This window comes from Oryza brachyantha, chromosome 2 (genome assembly GCF_000231095.2).
Source record: "Oryza brachyantha chromosome 2, ObraRS2, whole genome shotgun sequence".
Classification (NCBI taxonomy): Eukaryota; Viridiplantae; Streptophyta; class Magnoliopsida; order Poales; family Poaceae; genus Oryza; species Oryza brachyantha.
In genome coordinates, this window is record NC_023164.2 from 13,210,651 (window position 1) to 13,232,049 (window position 21,399).

Below are 21,399 nucleotides of genomic sequence, written 5' to 3' on the forward strand. Positions count from 1 at the left end.
GCCTAATTCTAGGCTTAGCCACTTGGTGGCTGCAATTGTTGCTCCTAGTGGTGTAGTCGACGTCGTTACTAGAGGCCCCACATGACATCTCTCCCTCCTTGACGAGCAGCTCGTCCTCGAGCTAGAACATGGGGTAGTGGCCCACGAAGTTGTCGAGGTCTTCCCATGATGCTGATGAAGCGGGTTCGCCCTTCCAATGGACGAGCAACTGGTGAACGCCATGGGCAAGGCGAGCGCACCTGACGCGGTCAGGCTCTGGAACAACCGCTCCATGGTGGATCGGCGGCAGGTCCGATGGCAACGTCAGGGGCATGCCAATGAACTTCTTCAGGAGGCCCACGTGGAAGACGTCGTGAAGTCGGGCGCGAGCTGGCAGCTCTAGGCAGACAGATAGAGGCTGCAAACAAGGTCATCGTCATGTACCTTCACTGCCTCACCGATGATCGTCCTCGGCAATGGGTACGTTGGCTGCCATGGGCTAAGTACATCTACAATACGATGTTCCAAACGACGCTCAAGGACACGCCCTTCAAGATCATCTATGGTCGCGACCGACCCACGATCCGCTCCTACGAGATAGCAACACTAGGGTAGCAGCCGTGTCCCAGTCCATGGCGGAACATGACGAGCTGCTCGTCGATGTCCACTACCGGCTTGAGCAGGCTCAGGCGGTGTACAAGGCCTAACAAGCACCACAGGGAGGTCCACTACGCCATCGGCGACTGGGTCTAGCTCCGCCTTCGTTAGCGTGTCGCAACATCCCTCCAAGCACCGACAACGAGCAAACTTAAACCCTGCTTCTACGGGTCGTACCGTGTCACCACCATCATCAACGACGTCGCTTACCGCCTGCTCGCGCACGACTTCACGACGTCTTCCATGTGGGCCTCCTAAAGAAGTTCATCGGCACGCCCCCAACATCGCCACTGGACTTGCCGCTGATCCACCACAGGGCAGTTGTTCCATAGCCTGACCGCGTCACGCGCGCTTGCCTTGCCCGTGGCGTTCGTCGGCTGCTCGTCCATTGGAAGGACAAACTCGCTTGATCAGCATCATAGGAAGACCTCAACAACTTCGTGGGCCGCTACCTTGGCCCACGTTCCAGCTCAAGGACGTGATGCTCATCGAAGGGGGAGAGATGTCATGTGAGGCCTCCAGTACAGACGTCGGCCGTGTGACCAGGAGCAACAATTGCTGGCACCAAGTGGCTAGGCATAGAATTAGTCATGCAAGCATGCAGATCGTTGGTTTCCTTTTGTTAGAGTTAATTTCCTTTTATTAGCAGGCCACATGCCTATATAATCCATGTAATCAGCACTTTTTGGATCAAGCAATAATTTCTACCCTAAGCCCCTTCCTCTTCTTCCTAATCTCACATTCACCGTTGAGCAGCCGGGCAACAACCCCGACGCCTTTACCCGACAAGGCTACGAGCTCCGTAGCCGAGGACCCGCTGTCTTGGGCATGGACGCCCTTGACATAGATCATCTGAATGTTACTGTGATGCGATTTGTCCAAATAGTACCATTTTTTTTTGACAAATATGCTCTAGAAATTCTCTCGTGGTTTACTCTCTCTGTCCCCCCTCCCCTCCCCAACAACCAACCCAAAATACATGTCTTTTTACTTCTGTTTCTACTTGTAAGCCAAAATTTAAATTTTCAACTTTAAATTTAAAGTTGCTTTTATGGCATTTTAACGGAAGTTTATTTTCCATACTTCTTTTAGATCGGTAAGATACATATATAAAAATTTTATTTATAAATTATTTTTCATTCATGAATATGTCGTTTGCCTGAAAAAGCCAAACAATCACCTATAGAGTGTTGCCTGCTCATTAACCATTTGCACAAAAAAAAACAATACTTCATTGTTTTACACATGGCATCATTGACCAACAATATTTAAACTTTCACTGCTAAATTTTTAAATGGTTAGCTTGCAAAAAGCAAAAGCTTGGTGCTCATATTTAGAATGTAAGACGCTTCAATAAGTTGGGATCTTTTCAAGTATTTATGATTTATTGTCAAAAAAGAAAAGTTGTCGAGGTTTAACCCAGACACAAGGATCTCAGATGGCTTTCTGAGCACCCAGCCATTGAGTAGATGGACTGAGACACTCTGCTACCATGTCACTGTTATTACAATCACTGATATATAAGTCTCATTTTTCTACAGGCTCATATGTCAGTAACAATAATATCACTGCTATAATGGTAAAGAAAATGAATCCCTGAGCAGATAGCAATATCTTTCTCAGCCAAATGTTACCAATGCTAGAAACCAGTTTATCCTCAACCAGTACAGAGATAATATGGAAGTATTGCGTCCATCCTGAAGAAAATGTACATTCAACACATGCAACATAAAGAACAGTGCCAGGGTGTTTGCCTCTTGGCCAAACTTCACACATCAAGAAAGAAAGAAAGAAAAACAAGGTGCAGTTCTGTCCATTCAAAAGCTGAAAAATCGGTGAAACATATTTTACAACACCAAACTTGAAACTACCCCCCAGTAGAAAACAATGAACGGATCACAGGCACAACTCAGACAAATTCAATATGGCGATGAGTTGATCAGGGCAATGAAAAATCCAGCCTCCTTCCCAATAGGATCAATATAGTGGCACCATATTTGTCAATTTTGAAAGCTGTCCTTTTGGGCGTTCAGCGAGCTGGCTCCACCCAGTTAACAACTTTGCTTTAGTCGTACAGAAGACAAGCAGGCAGTTCCATTGTTTCTACTAACATAACCAATGCAAACAATCGTCCTGAAAAGCAAGGAAACCTGGAGAATAATGAAATCAAAGGCATCTCAGTGACAACTGATTTGCACATAGCAAAATGGAAATGTTACCTCCTAAATTGCTAAGGAATATTTCATTCTAAGCAAGACATTGCATTACAAGCACCAAAATCACTTCCAGGAATCGTCATGTTTCTTCTTGCAAACAAATTAGCAAGACACATAATGTATGTACCTGGTTCTCAGCTCTTCTCGTACAAATTTTCCTGGTGGCCATCCTTTTTCCATTCAGTTTCATCATCTGCCTCTCCCGTTGCATCATTCTCAGCATCACTCTCACTAGCTGTTTCCCACTCAGAATCATCAGCCTCTTGACCAAAAGCATCACTAGCTTCTCCCTCGCAATGGATTCCCCCATGTTTCAAAGCTGCTTCCCTGAATAACCAAGCGGCACGCATCTGCTTCTTCACCAAACGCTCAGCATAATCAGGAACTTTATTTTGCTTTAATGACAGGTCAGGATCATTCGACTGAGAGCATTCATTTATAAAAAGAATTGCATCCAACAAGCTCTCTTTCGCTAAACCAAGCATATCATATGCTTGAGCTCTTCTCCACAAGCTTTTGGCATGGCGATTCAAAGGACTATGAAGGCACAATGCACGGGTAGCATCACTTATGGCAGCCAATGGCTGTTGCAGGAGAAGATAGCATTGAGCTCGGTTACTATAAAGCACCACTCTTTCTTTCTTAGACTTCATCGGACACAGAGCAAGTGCTTCAGAGTACTTTGCTGCAGCTCCTGCTATGTTTCCTGAAGAGAAAAGTGAATTTCCTTCCAACTTTACAACCAATGCTGCTGCTTGTTTTATATGAAGATCCCCCTTTGGCATATTCTTTTCCAATTTCAAACTCTGCTTGGAACTCAAGAGTTCATCAATTTGTTCTTTGGTGTGAGTACTAATTGAATTCCGTGAATTTGCATGTTGTTGCATACATTCTTGGAGCATTGTGACAATAGTGTCACCAAGTTTTTTATAGTCACCGAGCATTGAAATATCTGCTAAATCTATCAATGTTGAGGCAACTCTATCTATTACCTGTACCAAGGGAAACAAAAAGAGTGATTAACTATACTAAAGAGTGATTAAAGTTAACAGATCAGTGTTGCTTGCATTCAGACTGCAGTAGCAGCCAAAATATAAATTTCTCTAGCCAACAACTAAACACAGAAGGACCACTTTAAGAAAAAAGAAAAAAAGAAACCACACAGATCTCATTGAAACAATCCACTTAACTATTCCAGTTAAAACAGAGTGTGTATACCTCCACTGCCAGAAACTAAAATTTAACATCAGCGTCAAATATATCTGGTGTAGTTTGCTTAAAGCTTTCTAATAGCTGCATATAGTTTTTGTAGTCTACTGTATTAGGTCTCAAGCAACCCCAGTTAAAAAGACTCATAATCTGAAACATTTGAATTCTGAATAGACCCCAAGTTATTAACACAAGACACATAAATAAACTAATTGGCCATGATGTAGATTCCCTTTAAGCGATGCATGTGACATATTTAAGAAACTAAATACCTTATGACATGTATTCGAATCCTGCACCAACCAAAATAAACAATCAACAGCCATGTATTGCCAGTCATCTGAAGAACGAGCAATGTTGCACAAAGCTTCAACAACACCTGGAATATTAGCAACATGGCCTCGGCCAAGCTTGCTCTGGCAGATAGTTCTTAGCAAACCAACACCAGCAGGAGAGTTCTCATTTACAAGTCCACCCCACATTCCAGGTAACTTGACTAGAAAATCAGCCTTGCAAATATCATGGAGGAACTCAGACTTAAATGCAAAGCAGTTAATGAGTTGCAAAGACCAGCATTGAAGTTGGCTTGCCCACTCCTCAGCTTTGCGGGATTCCATTTCCACACCACCCATGCCCCGTGTGAGAAGATCACAGTGGTAGCCAAGTCTTCGGTCCACAAACTGGTAAAAGTGAGAATACACAATCTCTAGAGAACTTGAAGCAAGTTGAATGGCAAGTTCAAGTACTTCCCCATGATCAGCAACTGCAGGAAATGTACTGGGATATGTAGCCAAATGCCCCAAAGCTCTAACAGCAACCCTTTGCTCCACCCAAGTCAGCCTGCCTCGCAAGAGTTCAACCAGTGGAGGTATTACACCAGCACGAACAGCACGTTCTGCAAACTCCTCCATATTCATTGTATAGGACCCAATTATGTGAGCTGCGTAATACGGGATGTAAATATTCTGATCATGAGAAAGCCAACGCCTGTTTTTCAGTCCCTTCCATATAAGAGCTGACATGCACTCAAATATCCCCAAGTTGATGAATTCAGGGTCATTTGGATGGGCCATTGCAGTGTTCCAAAGACCACTAATAGGGAGAACTTGACCATCATCGTCCTGAGAAGGAAGTTCCCTAAAAAACTTCAGTACACTTGCTCTTCGTTTACTAGGATTCGCCTCTTTCATAACACAGAAGAAACATCCAGGGTAAGGGCAATCAGATTGTGCCTTCTCCATCATGAGACGAAAATGATTTTACCAGATTCTTTTATTCAGATACTTAATATCATACTCCAATCTGTGTGACAACAGAGATATGAGTAAACTGAACAATGTTTTCCCCATTCATTCATTGGATAGATCAAAGAAACTGTAATACTGGATAAACTAGATGCATGATCAAGAATTGGGAAAAAGTTAAAGATAAATGAGCTACTATGGCATTTTCAGTAAAGCATCTCTCTTCTCATCTATATGCAACTTAAACCAGGTTTGGTATCTGAAAAGCTGACTACGCTAATTTACATGGTGTTTAACCAATGAATAGAGTCAATGAACAGGTCCTAGTACCAACTTATTCCTAATGCTCACGTTTGTGTTGAAGTTATATGCATCTATCATTATAAGTGAACATTAGTTCAGTTTCGGAAATTTCGAACCAGCTTGAAATTCTCAGCTAATGCATTTCTAAAAACTGAATTGATATAAACAGTGATTGATTTCACTCGATTGGTTTGTTGATATCAGGAATACGGAAAATGAGAAACAAAACATGATCCAAAAATTGTGGGTTTTGGTAGGCGATTTACTCCTGATAATATGTTCTTTCTATGAGCACGGGCAAATAGCGGTAGGCATTTAAAAAGTTCCTTTCTTGTTCTCACACGCAGAAACTGGGAGGTGGTGGTAATCACTAGTTTCACTACACACCAAGGCAATGGCTTGCTGAAAAAAAAATATTTTTGGAAGGATGTGTATTAACTACTTCCTCCGTCTCAAAATCTTTTTTTTTCCTGTTAGGGATTAAGGTTGAGTGGGGAATTGTCGTGATTGGTTGAGACAAGAAAGCATGCGAAGAAATTAAATGGGAAAAGGCTGTGACAGGTTGAGATAAATTCAAATCCTATTAATTAAGCATTAAAAAGGAGTAGCTTAAAACCTCAGATTAGCTGTCTACTTTTGGTAGAGCATAGCAAACACCCAACGAAAATGTTAAGAAATTCAGAACCGGAGATGGGGAAAAAAAACACCACTGAAGCCACAGCTCAACAAGAACAGGAGGATAAAATGGCAGATTTGCCGATCCTGGTGCCCTGACGCATAGGGGGCTGACCGCGACGCGACGCGAAGGGCGAAACCGAAACCCTAGGGGAGTGAGGGAGGAGGCGGAGACGGAGGGGGCGCGGGCAATGCGGAAGAAGAGGCGGAGGAGGCAGGCTCACCGAGACGAGGGAGGAGAGGAGGGCTCCGGCGGCTCCCGACCCTGCGAGGAGCGCTCGCGAGTCGCCTCGCCGGAGAAGACGCGGGGTGGGGTTGCTGCTGCCTTCGCTGGCGGTGCCGATCCTGCGGGGGACAATCACGGCCTGATGTGGTGTGGGCCAGTGCTCGGTCGGTGGGGGCCACACCACACACATTTGATTTGAGCCCACAAGGCGGGCTCTCTACAACCCCCAACGTTCCAAGTGGTAAGCACTTTTTTAAAGCGAAAATTCCATCCCTAGCATGGAAAAGAAAGCAGTAAAAAAAATAGCACATAACTTTTCTCATTTCGGCGAGAAGCACACACCACCATTTTCCCTTCATCTCGTAGCACTTCTGTCGCATTACGAGGTAACAGCGTTAGATCAGAATGGAGAAAAATGTCATAGGACTCGTTTACCCTTTATCTCTTTTTTGTATCTCTTCTCCCTTATTCTCCATTTCCTCTCTCTCCCGTTCATTCTCTTCACTTTCTCTTCACCAAACCCTAACCCTAGTTCTTATTGCCCATGGCGGCTTCGGCTGGCTCAACTCTTCATGAATCACATGTTGACGGATCCATGCTCCACCAGCCTCGTCATGCATCATCCTCTTATGCTGGTCAGATTCGTTTTACCCCCTCCTCATTGTTGCCACTGGTGCACTGTCCGAATTGTGGAGAGAAAATTATTCGGTATGTGTCCCGCAGCAAGAGGAACCCAAATCGAGTGTACTACAAGTGCTCAAACCGCACAGAGTAAGCTAAAAATGTGTGTTTTTTTTGTTGTTTGCATCTGTATTGTTCCTAATAAGGTGATGAATGGGTCAAATTTGTAGAGGAATGCCCCATGTGATTTTTGGTATTGAGAATAATGCTACCAAAAGTACCTTATTGACCATGGATTACTCAATGGAGATGTTGGTAGGGATAAAATCAAGGGAGATAGTTCTGAAGAGGATGAAGATGGAAACCTAGGTTCAAAGAAGAAGTTGTTAGAGGTTGTACTGATGATGAGGTCTGAAGTGAAGCAACAAGCAATCTATTTGAAGATCGCAGCATTTGGCATTGTTCTTTTTGGTGCTGTACTTTTAGGTATGATTGTTGTTGTGGTGGCAAAGGGCTTTGTGTGAGCTCTGTTGTATGTGGTAGTTAAGTAATCTGGAAGTTAGTCGTGAGCTTTGATGTATGTGACAAGTTAGTACTTTTGTATATTTATGAAATTGAAGTAACGGAGATTATGTCATGATAATTATTGTAATGATCTCAGAATTTTGTCATGATATCTTCACTTTTGTTAGAAGTATGAATTTTTGTAAGAATTTGGCCACAATATCTTGAATTTTCACTAAAACAGGATATAACAGGTTCACACACATAAGGATATATAAGATTTTTCTCAGAAACAAGGACATAGCAGTTCATAGAGTTTCACAGAAGAATATTTCAGACACAGGACATAGAAGTTAAGGAGTTTACACATTTATCTGGAGAGATACATATTACATGTCCATTTTGGTTCATTTAGGCTAAACACCAGTTGCCTTTGCCTTTGTCTTTGCTAGCCTGGGAGGAGTTGTCCTTGTAGGTGGCTGAGATGTAGAAATTACTCCAGCAGGATGTGAAGTGGATGTAGGCAGTGGCTGGGAAGAAGATGAGGCAGCACACTTGGAGTTAGACCTTGTTTGGGGCTTGGAGACAACTACCACTGCAGGTTTGGTCTTCCTGAAAGAGAACAAAAAAATTGTTACGAATACAAAAAAAATGCAGAGCAGAAGCATGATCAAAAGCAGAAAAAGTAGACCTTTTCTTTCTTTTGGGGGGTGCTGGAGCAGAAGCAGGATCAGATAGGTCTACCCACTCAGGTTCCTTGCAAGTTCTAGCTTGATGGCCAAATCCTTTACATCTTGAGCATCTTTTCTGCTTGCCTTTTCCTTTGCCTTCAGCACTATTTGGCACACGATTTTTCTGAGGTCTTCCTGCTGATCTTCCAAGCTTTGGTGGCAACATTTTGAACCCTATGTCAACTCTTGGCCATTGGCTCTTGTCTGACATGGGTACAATGGAACTTGCATATGCTAACTTAAACCTATCAACAGAAAAGAATTCCCCAACATAATCTTCCAAGCTAGCTCCTCTAATAGAACAAATGAAAGCAATTGCATGTGTGCATGGTTTGCCAGAAATTTGCCACTGTCGACAAGTGCATTCCCACTTTTCTAAAAAAAACACCATAAGCGTTGTGTTTTTTGGTTTTCATATCAAAAACTATCACTTCTGCATCAGTGAGACCACTTCTTGCAATATCATTGTTCAGTCCTCTACTCTTGGCATTGAGAGCTCTAACAACACTAGGAAGAATTTTACCTGTTAAGCCTTCTGCAACTCTTTTTCTCCTTGACATCTGCTTCATTATCATTTGTCTGAGCTTATTTACTAGGTCAATAATAGGTAAACCTTTTATATCATTTATCCATGCATTGAATGATTCTGCAAGATTATTACACGCATACTCAATCTTGCATGCTTCTGAGAACTTACTTCTTATCCATGCATGTGGATGGTGGACTTTTAGTTACTCATAAGTAGCAGGGCATGCTTCTTTAATCTGATCCATGTACTCTTGGTATTTGTACAGTGAAAAGGTCCATGCTGCAGGCCACATGTTGGAATCAAATACTTCACCTCTGAATTTTTTACTGAAGTTCAACATGAGATGTCAAAAACATTCCTTATATTCCACTATTTGTCCAAAAACATCACTAATTGTTGTTTGCAATCCCTTGCATGCATCGGTATGTATGACCGATCCATTTGGAGTACCAACTGCTTGTTTCAACCTTTGCATGAACCATTCCCAATTATCATAGTTTTCCTTGTCAAAAATTGCATATGCCACTGGGAAAAGCCAATTGTGACCATCAACTCCAACCGTTGTTGCTATTTGCCCAGTATATTTTCCATTCAGAAAACTAGAATCACAACCTAGATATGGTCTGCATCCTAGTAGAAATCCATCAATGCAGGGTTTTAAAGCAACAAATAATCTCCTAAAAAAAATCTTTCCTCCCATTGCATTGACATCAATGTCAACAATGCTACCTAGCATTGATCTTTCTACCTCAGCCTTAAAACTCCACAGGAGCTGAAAGGTAGCAAGGTAGCCTCCCATGATCCATGGATGTCATCCTTTGCCTTTTGGAGGCCTCCTAAGTTCTGCCATACCTGAGAGTTACATTATACATCTTCTCCAACCTATCTTGAAGTGCCTTGGGGCCAATATTAGGCTCTGTGAGCATTATATCCTTAGCCCTATCTGCAATCCATCCTGAGGATCCCATCTTTCCGCTCAGCTTGCTTGTAGTAGCACAAGTATGAACCCCACTTAAGCAACTAATCTGCAGTGAATAACAAAAGTAGGATGAGATTCCAATATTATAATAAAAAGATCAAAAATTGATATGTAGTAACAAAGAAAAAGAGTTAAATAACCTTCCAAACACTAGATCTGGTCTCTTTCCTTGCATATATCCTCCATTTGCAGTCTTTTATTTTAGCACACTTTGCAATATACCTAGACCTATTACTATGGCTAACATCAACCTCAAATTCATCTTTTATTGCATATTGTCTCATTGCAAGTTTAAAAGCCTCTCCATTTGGAAATGTTGCACCTACAACAAATGTAGGATTCTCCCTGTTGTGCACAAATAAGGGCACAACATTGCCAACCTCATCAACAAGTACTTCCTCTTCAAGGACATGTTGTGGGTCAAAATCATTTGGAACATCTTGAGTAGCTATCTCATTCCCAATTGACCCCTCTTTATCTGTCTTTTTTCCACCAGTCCCCTCCTTTTGAGATTCAAGATCTACAACTCCATACAAGTGTCCTTCATTCACCCCAATTGGTTCATCTTCGGGACCTTCAGGATTACTCATAGGAGTATCATCCCAAAACATAGCTTGCCATTTACTACATCCTTTTTGTTGCATCCCCTTCTCACCTGCAACTACATTGCCATCCCCATCAGCACCATTGCGATCAGCACCAGGGCCATCACCACCATTGCCATTGACATTGCCATCAGCATCAGCAACCTCAACAATATCCTCCACCCTAACAAAAACACTAATTTCGCGTAATAGATAATTTGAATCTACCAGACTTCTCAACGCAGCATCACTAGTCAGTGGAACGTATTGTCCTGTACTATCAAGATATAACATGCTAGCTTTCTGATTGGTTCCCCATACATAATGTTCTTTTAATCTCATCAGTAAGCGCAATCAAATTGAATTTATCTCCATCAACAACTATGTCCCATTCCTTCCCATCGCAAATCACTTCGACATCACCCTTTCGAGTATAGGATTGCATAGAAATGCATAGCCGATATGCCAAAAAGGGATCAACCCTGCCACAACAAGATTGATTCCTATAGTTAGCACACATTCCTAGCCCCTATTTCAAAGAACAATGTGATTTGCTATACAACAATCTTACCAAATAGGGATATCATCTGGACCAACCATCTTATGCCAATAATCGTCGTCTCCCCTCTGCTCGTTGCCCCCGCCGCTGCAGTCGCCACTGCCACCGTTGTCGCCGCTGTCACCCCCGCCGCCGCCGCCGGCGTCGCCTTTCCCCCTTTCTGTTTGGCTCAAGCAGCAAAATCAACACAAGAGAAAATGAGTGGGTTGAGCCCAACCAGTGCTATACATATAGAATAAGGGCAATTTGGTCTTTCTATCTCTTGACTAACAGCAAAACACTTCACTAGATGGATGAATGCGACGGAAGTGCTACGAGATGAAGGGAAAATGGTGGTATGTGCTTCTCGCTGAAATCAGAAAAGTTATTTGCTATTTTTTGGTACTGCTTTCTCTTCTGTGCTATGGATCGAATTTTCTCATAGTATGAACAATGTAGAATTCTCATAGTATGAACAATGCATTTACGGCAAAAAATGGACGGAAACCTTCAGCAGTGGTATTTCTCTGACAAATTCGTTTGTACGATGACATTTCTTAAAACTCGCATTCGTCAATGACATTTATTAGACTTAGACATTTGTCAGTGGCATTTTTAGATTTTCTCTTTTATTAGGAATAAGTTGTCATTGGTATCTCGAGTAGAACCCATCGGTTGATTTTTTTTTTAGGAGAGGGTGTGCTGCAAACCCGCCCCTGCATGCACCTATATGGTTTTGAGTACCTATGAGAAACTTATCTCACTATTTATTGACAGGTGCATTGTCTACCACGAAAAAAATAATTACTCATAAATAATATCAAGTCTATAACTTATACTCGAATGAGCGAGTTTCACTGCAACGACCACATCGGCTGAGCTATGATTCACTTTGTAACCATTTTATATGAGCCTCAAGGACTAGTAAATGAAAAGTGTGGTTAAATCTGAATCGTGATGGAAAGAGATTTGTTTCCCCCTTACTCAAGTCTCTCTATTCAAGCATCGCTCGTCCTCTTAATCCCGTCGACGGAACTAGCGACTATAGCTTTTCTTCTCCTTCCCACAACCACCCTCTCTCCTTTCATCTTGAGCCGTGACTCCCTCTTTTTGACTCACTTCATCCCTAGCAGGGTCATAGTAGGCGAGTGCCATTGGCAAGGTGGCTTGGGAGGCTCGAGGAACGTAGCTCCTCAATTAACCTGCATGGGAAGATGGGACATAAATGTAGCCAAAATTTAAGGTTAACAATTTAAATTTTGGCTACTAAACATAACTATAAGTGAAAAGATGGGGTACCAAGGAATAAAAAAAAGGAGAGTGTGGACTGTAGAAAAAAATACGTTGAGGTTATTTCTTGACATGGAAAAATGAGTTTGGTTTTTCATTGCCTAGAGCCTATAATTCCACACTGTTGGAGAAGCCATCAAGAATATGTAAATGATGGGGTGTATGGACTGTCGAGCGTATAAACAGTTTGGAAAATAAGCAGCAAAATGCCATCTCTGCTATTAAAAATGTAATATGTTATTTCTACTTATCTTGCCTAGGCCGCGTTCGCCCACCTAGATAAGTTAACTTATTTCTCTCGTTTTCAGCGCGCACGCTTCCCAAATCTACCAAAAAATAAAGGAGTAAATTTAGAAAATACCATTGCAGAGATACATGAGGTGTGAAATACCATCGTATGTGAGAATGAACATATGACCCACATGTCAATAACTGTGATTTTTGTGATGTTACCATCTAAATTGGCCCAAAATAGAATAGTAAAAGATAACTCTTTCCTATTGTTCTAGCATGGATTTGAAAAATCAAATAAATCAAGCTAAAATAAAAAACCAAATAAAACTACAGCAATAAAATTAAAAGAGTGAGGGATTATCACACTTCCTGTCGTATGAAGATAATCTTTATTGCATCAAAGTGTTTACACAATGTATCCAATGTGTATTCATCTCTAATCTCACGAACTAAACTCTAGATGAAAGAGAATAGTCTATAAGAGTGTGTACTCCTTAATCAGGGAATAAGTAAACCCCTTTTTTGTTAGGCCCAGGGAGTGCGGAAGAAATCTAGAATTTAAGTTAGGCATTTGACAATGTGAAAATCCGAGGAAATGCTAAGACAAAGCGATTATACATGTTCAGACTGTATGAAGCGTAACGCTCTACTCCCGTGTGTGTTATTATGTTTTTGGGTGGAATACAAGTTGAAAGTGTATGAGTCAGTAGAGTCTAATCCAGTTTTGATCTCCCCCCTACCATGCCTGGTCCTCCTCTTGTAGTGCCAAGGGGTTACGGCAAAGCACTGGTGAATCTAGAGGATGGTCCTCGGGCCACCAAAAAATCATAGCTTAAGCACATATATAGATATAACAAAAACAAAAATAGCTCATTTCAAGAGGAAAAAAAATGAGAATAAAAATATCATTTATTAATATATTGAAGATACACTTTTGATCAATTTTGTACTTTTATTGTATATTGCATGTTTTATTTGTGATATTTAAAAATGTTATGTAAGTTGGACCACCCATACTCAAAAACTTAGATACCCGCCATTTCCATAACAACCTAGTGTTTAGTTGGGAGAATGTGTTGCTAGAAGAGCCTTTGAGCTATATCTTGTATCTTTAGGGAGCCACTTAAGGTGTGTTTGGACGGTGGTCAAGGATGAATGGGATTGGGCTATCCATTTTTTCAGAGATATAATCATCCAATTTTTTGTTTAGTTGGTTAGATAGGATGAGCAAAATTTTTATTTGGTTGGAGGGACAAATGTGAATATGATGAGCGGTAGGATGGATAAGTATTGTCATCCCCTTTTGAATGGAAATGGTGAGAATATCTCCTATATGGTATACTTGGCAAAAATGGATAATTGCATTACAAATAATCAAATGTATGGAAAAAAATTAAACAAGTTGCTCATCAACGTTCTTTTACCATCAGCCATTACATTCATCAAAGTGATTGGTTTTGGTTTAGATACAAAAGTAGGATTTAGATACAAAAGTAGGCTAACACAAGCCTATTACCATCTACCGAATACCATCACACATAGTTTGAACACGAATTAAACTGCAACTGCTTCAAACATTGACAAAAAGGCGAGTGATATCTCATTTTTCCCTCCCAAGAAAACACAGAGAAGATTATCCCATCGAACACGACTAACAAAATGTCTGATTGCTCATTTACACAATAGTAATCATGCTCTGCTTGATTTGGGTGCTGGGAGTCATCGACCTGGAAGAAGTCCCTCGCCCGCGCCGCCTGGAAGTCCCACCGCCCGTGCCGCCAGAAATCGTCAGTCGCGCCGCCGGGAGCCCCGCCGCCTGCGTAGCCCGGAGTCGTCGGCCGCGCTGCCGGGAGCCCCGCACCCCCGCGCTGCCTGGAGCCCCGCCGCCCGCGCCACCGGGAGCCCCGCCGCCTGGAAGCCCCACCGTCCGCACCGCCGGGAGCCGTCGAGAGTCACCGCCGCGCCACCGGGACTCGTCGACCGTGCCGCCGATCCCTACCGCTTTTGGCAGTGCACCGGTGAGAAGAGAGAGAAGGATGGGGAGGAGGTGAGGGCAAGCGGGCGCGAGTGCGTGCGGTCCCTGGGCCGCCCAATCCGGTGAAATCGGCCGGATGCATCGAGGCAGCATCTGATGAAATATTTCCTACGTGTTAGCCATATTTCAGCGTTGTCCTTCATCCAAACATCTCTAAAATTTGGACGGTCATATTCTATCCGAGTCTATCCCTCCATCCAAACACATCCTTAATATACACGATCCTCCTCTATCAAAGGGTTAGAGGCCAATGAGGGAGGGACTCTTTCAACCCTTCATGCGCCCTGCACCCGACGTAGAGATGGAGCTAGAAGCCTTTTAGTCATGTAGTTAGACCTCTAACCGGTGATCCACATCGGTTAGCGAAGGTAGACAAAAGGTGATCGTTAACTTAGACTGGCATCATCGATTGGTCATAATGACCTGGGGTGATGATGATGATGGGATTCATAGGACCTGTTAGATTGTCACGCCCTAAGTTTTTCACTGCCTAAAATAATAAAATAATACATTAAAAATAATTTGTTTAATTAAAGTTCATGAGAGAACCCTATGTATAAATTAATTAATTTAATTTGAAGCTTTTTGATATTCTAAAATATCCGGAAAGCATTTTAAATTATTAACATGATTTATATTTGAATTGCAGTCAGTAAAATTTGCTCAAATAGACTTAATAAAAATCGACAAAATTGGAGGCAATTTCTTGTTTTCCCTCCTTCCTTTTTCTTTTCTCTTTCCATCCTTTCTTTCTCTTTTTTTTTCCTTTTCTTTTTCTCTTTTCCTTTTTTCCCTCCTGGCCGAACTCCCTCTCTCCCCTCCTCCCTGTACGATCTCCTCCCCCTCCACCTCCTCTCTGTGCGCCCCCTTCAACTCCTCCTCCCCTGCCGTGAATAGCCCCACCACCTCCTCTCCTCACTGTAAAACCAATTTCCAATAAATTAGGACTCTAATTTTTATCCCTTTAAAATTCTATCTATTCCTTTTTAATAGGAGATAGATAACTAGATTTATCTCTAGCTCTCCCCTATAAATACCCTCTAGAGCCTTGCCTCTTTTCCCCGTTTTTTAGTCGCGCTGCGCCCACGCTGTCGCTTTGCTTCGCCGGCGCTCGGTCCAGCCACCTGCTGAACACCCCGCTGCCAGCCCTGCCGTGCACTGTCCCCTACCGATCTCTAGGCAACCGTCTCCTGTTTCGCCAAGCCGGTGATCTACTTCTGTTTGGCTGAACAGCAGCAGCCCCGATTGGGTTTCCTCTACCAAATTTCTGGTTCGCATATATTTTATTCTTGCGAATCAATCTAAATTCATCTACCGTTTAATTGTTTAGATTTCCTAGCCAAACAGCAAGGAACAGCAACAGCCCGTCGCCAATCTCTCCACCACATATCAGGTTCGCATACGTTTTACTGTTGCGAATCAATTTATTTTTAATCTACCGTTTAATTGCATAGATTTTCTAATCTATTAGCTAACGTGAGATTGATTACAGTGCAGACTTTAATTTCGTACGTAGATTGGTTTTACGTTAAAGTCGTTTAATTTCTGGTTTAGCGAGTCGTTAAATCTCGATTTAACGGGTCGTTAACTCTTGTCGTTATTCCGCTAACTATTCACGGTTTCGCGTATCGGAACTGATTCGTCGTACAAATCTCCGATTCGTGCGTGTTTTGGTTCTGGCATGCGAAGGCGCATTCTGTTCACAATTTCCTGAGTCGTGCCCAACCCGCGCTCGAAGTCCCCAATGCCTCCCTCTCCTCCCGACCCAGCCAACCGGCCCACTTCCTCGTTTCCTCCCCTCTTTTCTCTAGGTCGGCCCAACTCGCCATGCTCTCCCTTCCTCCCTCCCGGCAGCCCAAGCCGCCATGCCCCAATTCCTCCCCATCTTCTAGCCAGCCTATTTCCCCTCCCCTCCTTTCTTCTCTCCCTTTCCTCCCTGGGCCGAGCCAGGCTGCGGCCCAACACACGTGCTCGTGGTCCGGCTCACCTCCCCCCTCTCCCTCGGCCGCCGATAGGTGGGGTCCACCTGCCGGAGGCGTCTTCATCCTTCGGCGCCGGCTTCTCCCCTCCGTCGCAAGTGCCGCACCACGCTGCATTCGCCGCCGCCCGCGCGTCGTCGCCTCGCGCCCGTGCTACCGTCACGCTACGCCACAGACCCATCGCATAAGCCTGCTGCCGCGCTGCCTCGCGCCGCCGTGTCGTCACCCCGCCCACACACGTTCGCCGCTCTCCTCTACCTCGCCGCGCGCGCATCCCGCTGCTCGCCACCGCAGTAGCCGTCGCTGCTGCCGCTCGCCTCCTCCGCACCTCCCTCGCTATCGCGCTGCGCTGGCCACGCGTCACCATGCCGCGCCGTGGGTTCGTCGCACCGCGTCGTGGGTTCGCTGTCGCGCCTAGCTGCTTCGCGCCCTTGCCTTGTGCTGTGCCGCTAGCCGCGGCACATCCGCGCTGTGCCGCCTCGCCCCGCCCGTGTCCCGCAACGGCTGCGCGCAACCACCGAGCCGCTTTTCCCGGCCACGTCCCGCACCGCCGCCAACCACTTCCTGGTTTCACCGCGCCGCGTCCACCCCAGCCGCGCTAACCGCCCCTCCGCCCTAACCGCGCCGCCGCCGCGTCGCCTCCCTATCAAATCCTCCCCTCGGCCGCCGCTCACTCCCCTTCGGCTCACGCTCGTGCCGCCGCGCTAGCGCCGCCGAGCAATCTCCGCCACCGCCGATCTACCTCGTCGCCGGCCGTCACCACCTGTCCCCGGCCCTAGCCGACTTGCCGTCGCTGTCCCTGTCGCCGGTAAGCCGTCGCCGTCCTCCCTCTCTCTCTTTTCCTCTCCGCTCGTGGATGCCGAGCTGGTGCCGCTGCCGTGTCCTCGCGCGCTCCGGCCGTCGTCGTCGTCCCTTCGCCGGCCGTCTCCCTCGCCTTGTCGTCGCCGCAGCGGGCCCCCTCGGTCATCGCCGCCGCGCCGCGCGACGTCGCACTGTCGTCGCACCGACACCGCCGCCACTCCCCGACCGTGGTCGCCACGGATTCCCCCTCCCTCCATCCTCCTCTGCCTCCCGCGCTCGTCCCTCGCCGTCGCTCCTCCTCGCCGTCGTCGTCGAGCGTCGTCTCCATCGACAATCGTCGCCGCCAGGCGTTGTCCCCTCTCCACTCTCCTTCCTTCCCTGCCATCACGTCGGTTGCTCGTCGTCGCGCCGCCTCCGCCGGTCATTGGCCGTCGCCAGGCGTCCGCCGCCGCTGGCCACCGGACCCCGCTCGCCGTAGGTCGCCGCACCGCCGCTCGCTGCCCGCCGTCGTTCGGCCGGACCAGAACTCCCCCTCCCTCTGTGTTTCCACTCTCTGCCATGTGGACCTACGACTAGCCTCTTTCTCTCCCCGTGGGTCCCGTTCGTCAGCTTTTTGCCCCCTCTCTCTCATTGAGCCTATGACTAGTGGGCCCCGCTCAGCAGCTCCCCTCTCCTCTCTCACACCTGGCCCGTGGGCCTGCTTCTGATCTGTCGGTCCCACGTGTCATACTCCGACCTCTTTGTCGTGCCACTGCCAAGTGGGCCCGGCCTGGCAGCCGTCAGCCTCCCTCTCTCCTTGCTGACGTCATCCCTCCAATTAATTGCGCAATAAATCAATAAGGTTTTCTGTTTAGTTTAAAACCCAGAAAACTTCTAAATTCATAAGTAATTCATCTAGTCTCCGTTTAGGTCCATTCAAATTTTATTAAATTCATAAAATTGTCAAGAATCCATTAAAAATAGTTTCTTTCTCTGTTTCAGTAGTTTTATAGCCTGTTTTGCTTGTTTTGCCTTGTTTGTCGTAGGATTTAACCCCGTCGCAACGCCGTTTGTTCTCGAAGTTGTCGCCGAAGTTCCTCGTGGGTCTGAGCAAGGCAAGTGGCACCCTTCTTTGATCATATTGAACCTATGATTATAAAATCTCCGCTTTACAGTCAAACATGCATTGTATTCAAATGTATTTACTTTATTTATCTATTGGGCTATTATCTTTATATCTATTGAATTCCCATTTATTATTATTGTTATCCCAGGGTTAATTTGACTAGAATTAGGGTTAGTCAATGCTTAGTCCTGCTTAGTTCAACTAGTTCACCAATTATTATTTAATTATTGATTAGACTTTGATAGACCTTTAATGGTTGTGATCATTATTAATCTCCCAATGTAGATTTAATACAACTAAAATATTGCTTATGGTGGGCTGTGGGTGCATGGTTTTGAGAGTCGTGCCCATCGCAGTTAAGGACCGGTTCTCGGAAAACCCTGGAAGTCTTACACATACTAACCACAAGCCAGAATGGGTAACGGTGAGACTCGTAATCTAGCTTGTCCCTATTCGACGTACCAAGGCAAGGGTGAGTGTGATGGAGTATGGATGGGCAATCGTGGTGTAACGAAAGCCTCTGTTGCTTCCGGATTCACCAAGGCACAAGAGGGGACTGCCCGACTTGGCGTAAAGGAGGGGGTGAAACCTGAAGTGCGGTGCGATTGTCTAGGGAGAGTTAGGTGAAAGGTCTTATCATGGTTTCCGTACTAAGGTATCGTGGTGATACGTTGGGGCATGGTAACATACTTGGGAGCCATGTCTTGTGGGTAAAGTTGTACACCTCTGCAGAGTAAAACTATTCGAATAGCCGTGCCCGCGGTTATTGGGCGAACTGACAGATTCACTGGGATTAGTTGAACCTTTAATAACTTGATTAATCTTGGAACTGGTTTGACCCTGCGCAACGTGGTGTAACGTTGGCAGTGGTTTGGGCCTGTTGCAACGTGGTATAACGTTGGACAGTGGATGATTATTTTAAATGTTACTTTACTTTTATTTCAGTCTAACTTTATCTACTGTTTTGCTAAATTACCGCAGCTTTGTGCAATTTAACCTTAGCCTGTTCCTTGACACCCTATTGCATTCATTATTTTCTCTCTCTTGGGTGTTACTTGTTGAGTATGGTGGTTTGTACTCAGCCTTGCTTAATTTTTCCCCACCAGAGCAAGTGCCAGAGCCTGAGTCAGAAGGTTGTTCCCAAGGTTAAAGTGAGGTTCAGTCCGCCATCGAGAATGCCTGTGGTGTGGAGCCGTCATCGCCAGCTGAAGTTGAAGATTAGATGATTTAGTCTTGTTTTTCTTTTCCACTGCATTTTGATAGATAATTATTTTTATTTGTTTTTAAGTCCTGGAACTGTGTATTAATTTGTAATAGGTTGTACTCGGGCTGATTCCTGGACCAAGATTTAATACATGCTATTGTTCAGAAATTTCGTGTAAATTTCTGGGCGTGACATAGGTAGACGCCACCATTTTCCACGCCAACCCAAGAAATGACATGTGTCTTCTCATCGCATTTTACGCTTTGGCGTGGTGTAGACATTGCCTAGCACACTTGCACGCATGCCTGATATTAAATATAGTTGGTGAGGAGATTCTACACCTCACAAACCTCTTTCCATGATGCTCCTGTTGGGTTTTATTGGTGAGCTGAGCTAGTGGCATTATGTCACACTAACACCCACTTGCTCTCTAAAAGGAGTCGGGTAGCCCAACCCCTTCCCTAAAGGGACACACCCAGGTCCTAAAACATTGTGAGCCATTGGCTAGAGAACCCTAGTTCCCATATCCTCATCCCTTCCACCATCATTCGAGCTAGATGGCTCTCGAGCATTTCAACTCCCTCCTCCCCTCCACCATTCCACCATTGACCTCTTTCACTTGTCATCAAGTCCGAGCCTCCAAGATCGCTGCAGACACCATCTTTGGAGTGACAACAAATAAATATACAAGGGGAAGATGGAGAGTACATACAGAAGGAGAAAATAGGTTGGTGAAGGAGGAGAGGCGACGATGGATGGCATTAGACGAGGGTAGCAGCGGATGATGGACGAGGAGGAGGGCATGCGTGAGAATGGTGGAGGAGGAGGGTTTGCGTGTGGAGAGAAGATAAAGAGGAGGGAAGTGAGGAGAAAGTGGGACCTATTTACATGTGGCCCCATATTTCTTTTTAATTTTTTTATAGACTATAATGTCACGCCAATGGAACCATCTATCAATAGGGCTGAAGGACCACATTAAATGGTTTTTACGAAACGAGATATATTGTTTCTGATTTATTGTTTAAGATTATTTTTGAAACTTAATGACAATACAAGTGATCTCAAGTAGGGATGGCAACGGGTAAATACCCATCGGATATTGCTATCCCATACCCATACCCATTAGTAAAATTTCGTACCATTAAAATAACCATACTCGTCACGGGTAAAAATTTTTTCCCATACCCATATCTGCTTGGGTAAACCTTACCCGTCGGGTTACCCATATACCCACAAAAGTTCAAAACAATCTAAATATCACAGTTTCCATATAGTATATGCATAGATGCTAGATACTTAGGATATCACACATTTATGTAATGTGGTGAAAAAGATATGGATGGTTTAAATATCTTTGGTTTTGGTTAATTAGGCTAGCCTAATATGATATTAGGCCATGACATGCATTTAAACTTGCGGGTATTTATTACCCATGGGTAAACGGGTATAGGGATCATAAAAACGTTTCCATACCCGCGTAGCCATCGGGTGAAAATATTTATCCAATTACTTACCCACAGATAATATATTTAGCTCATATCCATACCCTAATGGAGTAAATACCCATTGGGTCTCGGATCCCCATTTCCATCTCTAATCTCAAGTGGACTTATTGTTTTCCGCTCTACACTTGCGATGTATTGGGTCTGCAGGCCGGACTCGAGCTCCTGATGTCCATTTTCCTCACATCGGCACACTGACAGTTGCTTCTGCAGTCTGCACAACCCAATAAAATTTTTATTGGAAAAAAAGAAAA

At 44.6% G+C, this 21,399-nt stretch overlaps 3 protein-coding genes across 3 annotated transcripts; all 3 read right to left on the reverse strand.

Moving 5' to 3' along the window:
* Positions 1-2,032: 2,032 nt before the first annotated feature.
* LOC102715088 lies at positions 2,033-6,609 on the reverse strand. The gene is made up of 4 exons (XM_006647225.3): positions 6,508-6,609; positions 4,334-5,363; positions 2,980-3,844; positions 2,033-2,786 (listed from the first exon to the last, which is right to left on the reverse strand). Exons 2-3 carry the CDS (start codon positions 5,303-5,305, stop codon positions 2,987-2,989), a joined length of 1,830 nt encoding a protein of 609 aa, XP_006647288.1. The 5' UTR covers positions 5,306-5,363; positions 6,508-6,609; the 3' UTR covers positions 2,033-2,786; positions 2,980-2,986.
* A 1,295-nt stretch (positions 6,610-7,904) lies between these two features.
* On the reverse strand, positions 7,905-8,922 carry LOC107303648. The gene is made up of 3 exons (XM_015833710.1): positions 8,889-8,922; positions 8,326-8,610; positions 7,905-8,246 (listed from the first exon to the last, which is right to left on the reverse strand). The coding sequence occupies exons 2-3, from the start codon at positions 8,574-8,576 to the stop codon at positions 8,051-8,053; spliced, it is 447 nt and encodes a 148-aa protein (XP_015689196.1). The 5' UTR covers positions 8,577-8,610; positions 8,889-8,922; the 3' UTR covers positions 7,905-8,050.
* A 1,273-nt stretch (positions 8,923-10,195) lies between these two features.
* On the reverse strand, positions 10,196-13,559 carry LOC121053509 (eggshell protein 1-like). Its single transcript, XM_040520607.1, has 5 exons — positions 13,553-13,559; positions 11,029-11,176; positions 10,529-10,641; positions 10,367-10,447; positions 10,196-10,218 (listed from the first exon to the last, which is right to left on the reverse strand). The coding sequence occupies exons 1-5, from the start codon at positions 13,557-13,559 to the stop codon at positions 10,196-10,198; spliced, it is 372 nt and encodes a 123-aa protein (XP_040376541.1).
* Positions 13,560-21,399: the final 7,840 nt, after the last annotated feature.

Excerpts from the sequence above, each read along its gene's own strand:
- LOC102715088 (XM_006647225.3), bottom strand. The coding sequence starts at position 5,305 with ATGATGGAGAAGGCACAATCTGATTGCCCTTACCCTGGATGTTTCTTC. Across the intron at positions 3,845-4,333 it reads ATTCGAATACATGTCATAAG|GTAATAGATAGAGTTGCCTC; the intron begins GTATTTAGTTTC and ends CCCTTGGTACAG.
- LOC107303648 (XM_015833710.1), bottom strand. The coding sequence starts at position 8,576 with ATGTCAGACAAGAGCCAATGGCCAAGAGTTGACATAGGGTTCAAAATG. Across the intron at positions 8,247-8,325 it reads CCCCCCAAAAGAAAGAAAAG|GAAGACCAAACCTGCAGTGG; the intron begins GTCTACTTTTTC and ends GTTCTCTTTCAG.
- LOC121053509 (XM_040520607.1), bottom strand. Across the intron at positions 10,642-11,028 it reads CCAGATGATATCCCTATTTG|GGTGGAGGATATTGTTGAGG; the intron begins GTAAGATTGTTG and ends TGTTTTTGTTAG. Across the intron at positions 10,448-10,528 it reads GGATGGCAATGTAGTTGCAG|GTCCCGAAGATGAACCAATT; the intron begins GTGAGAAGGGGA and ends GTAATCCTGAAG.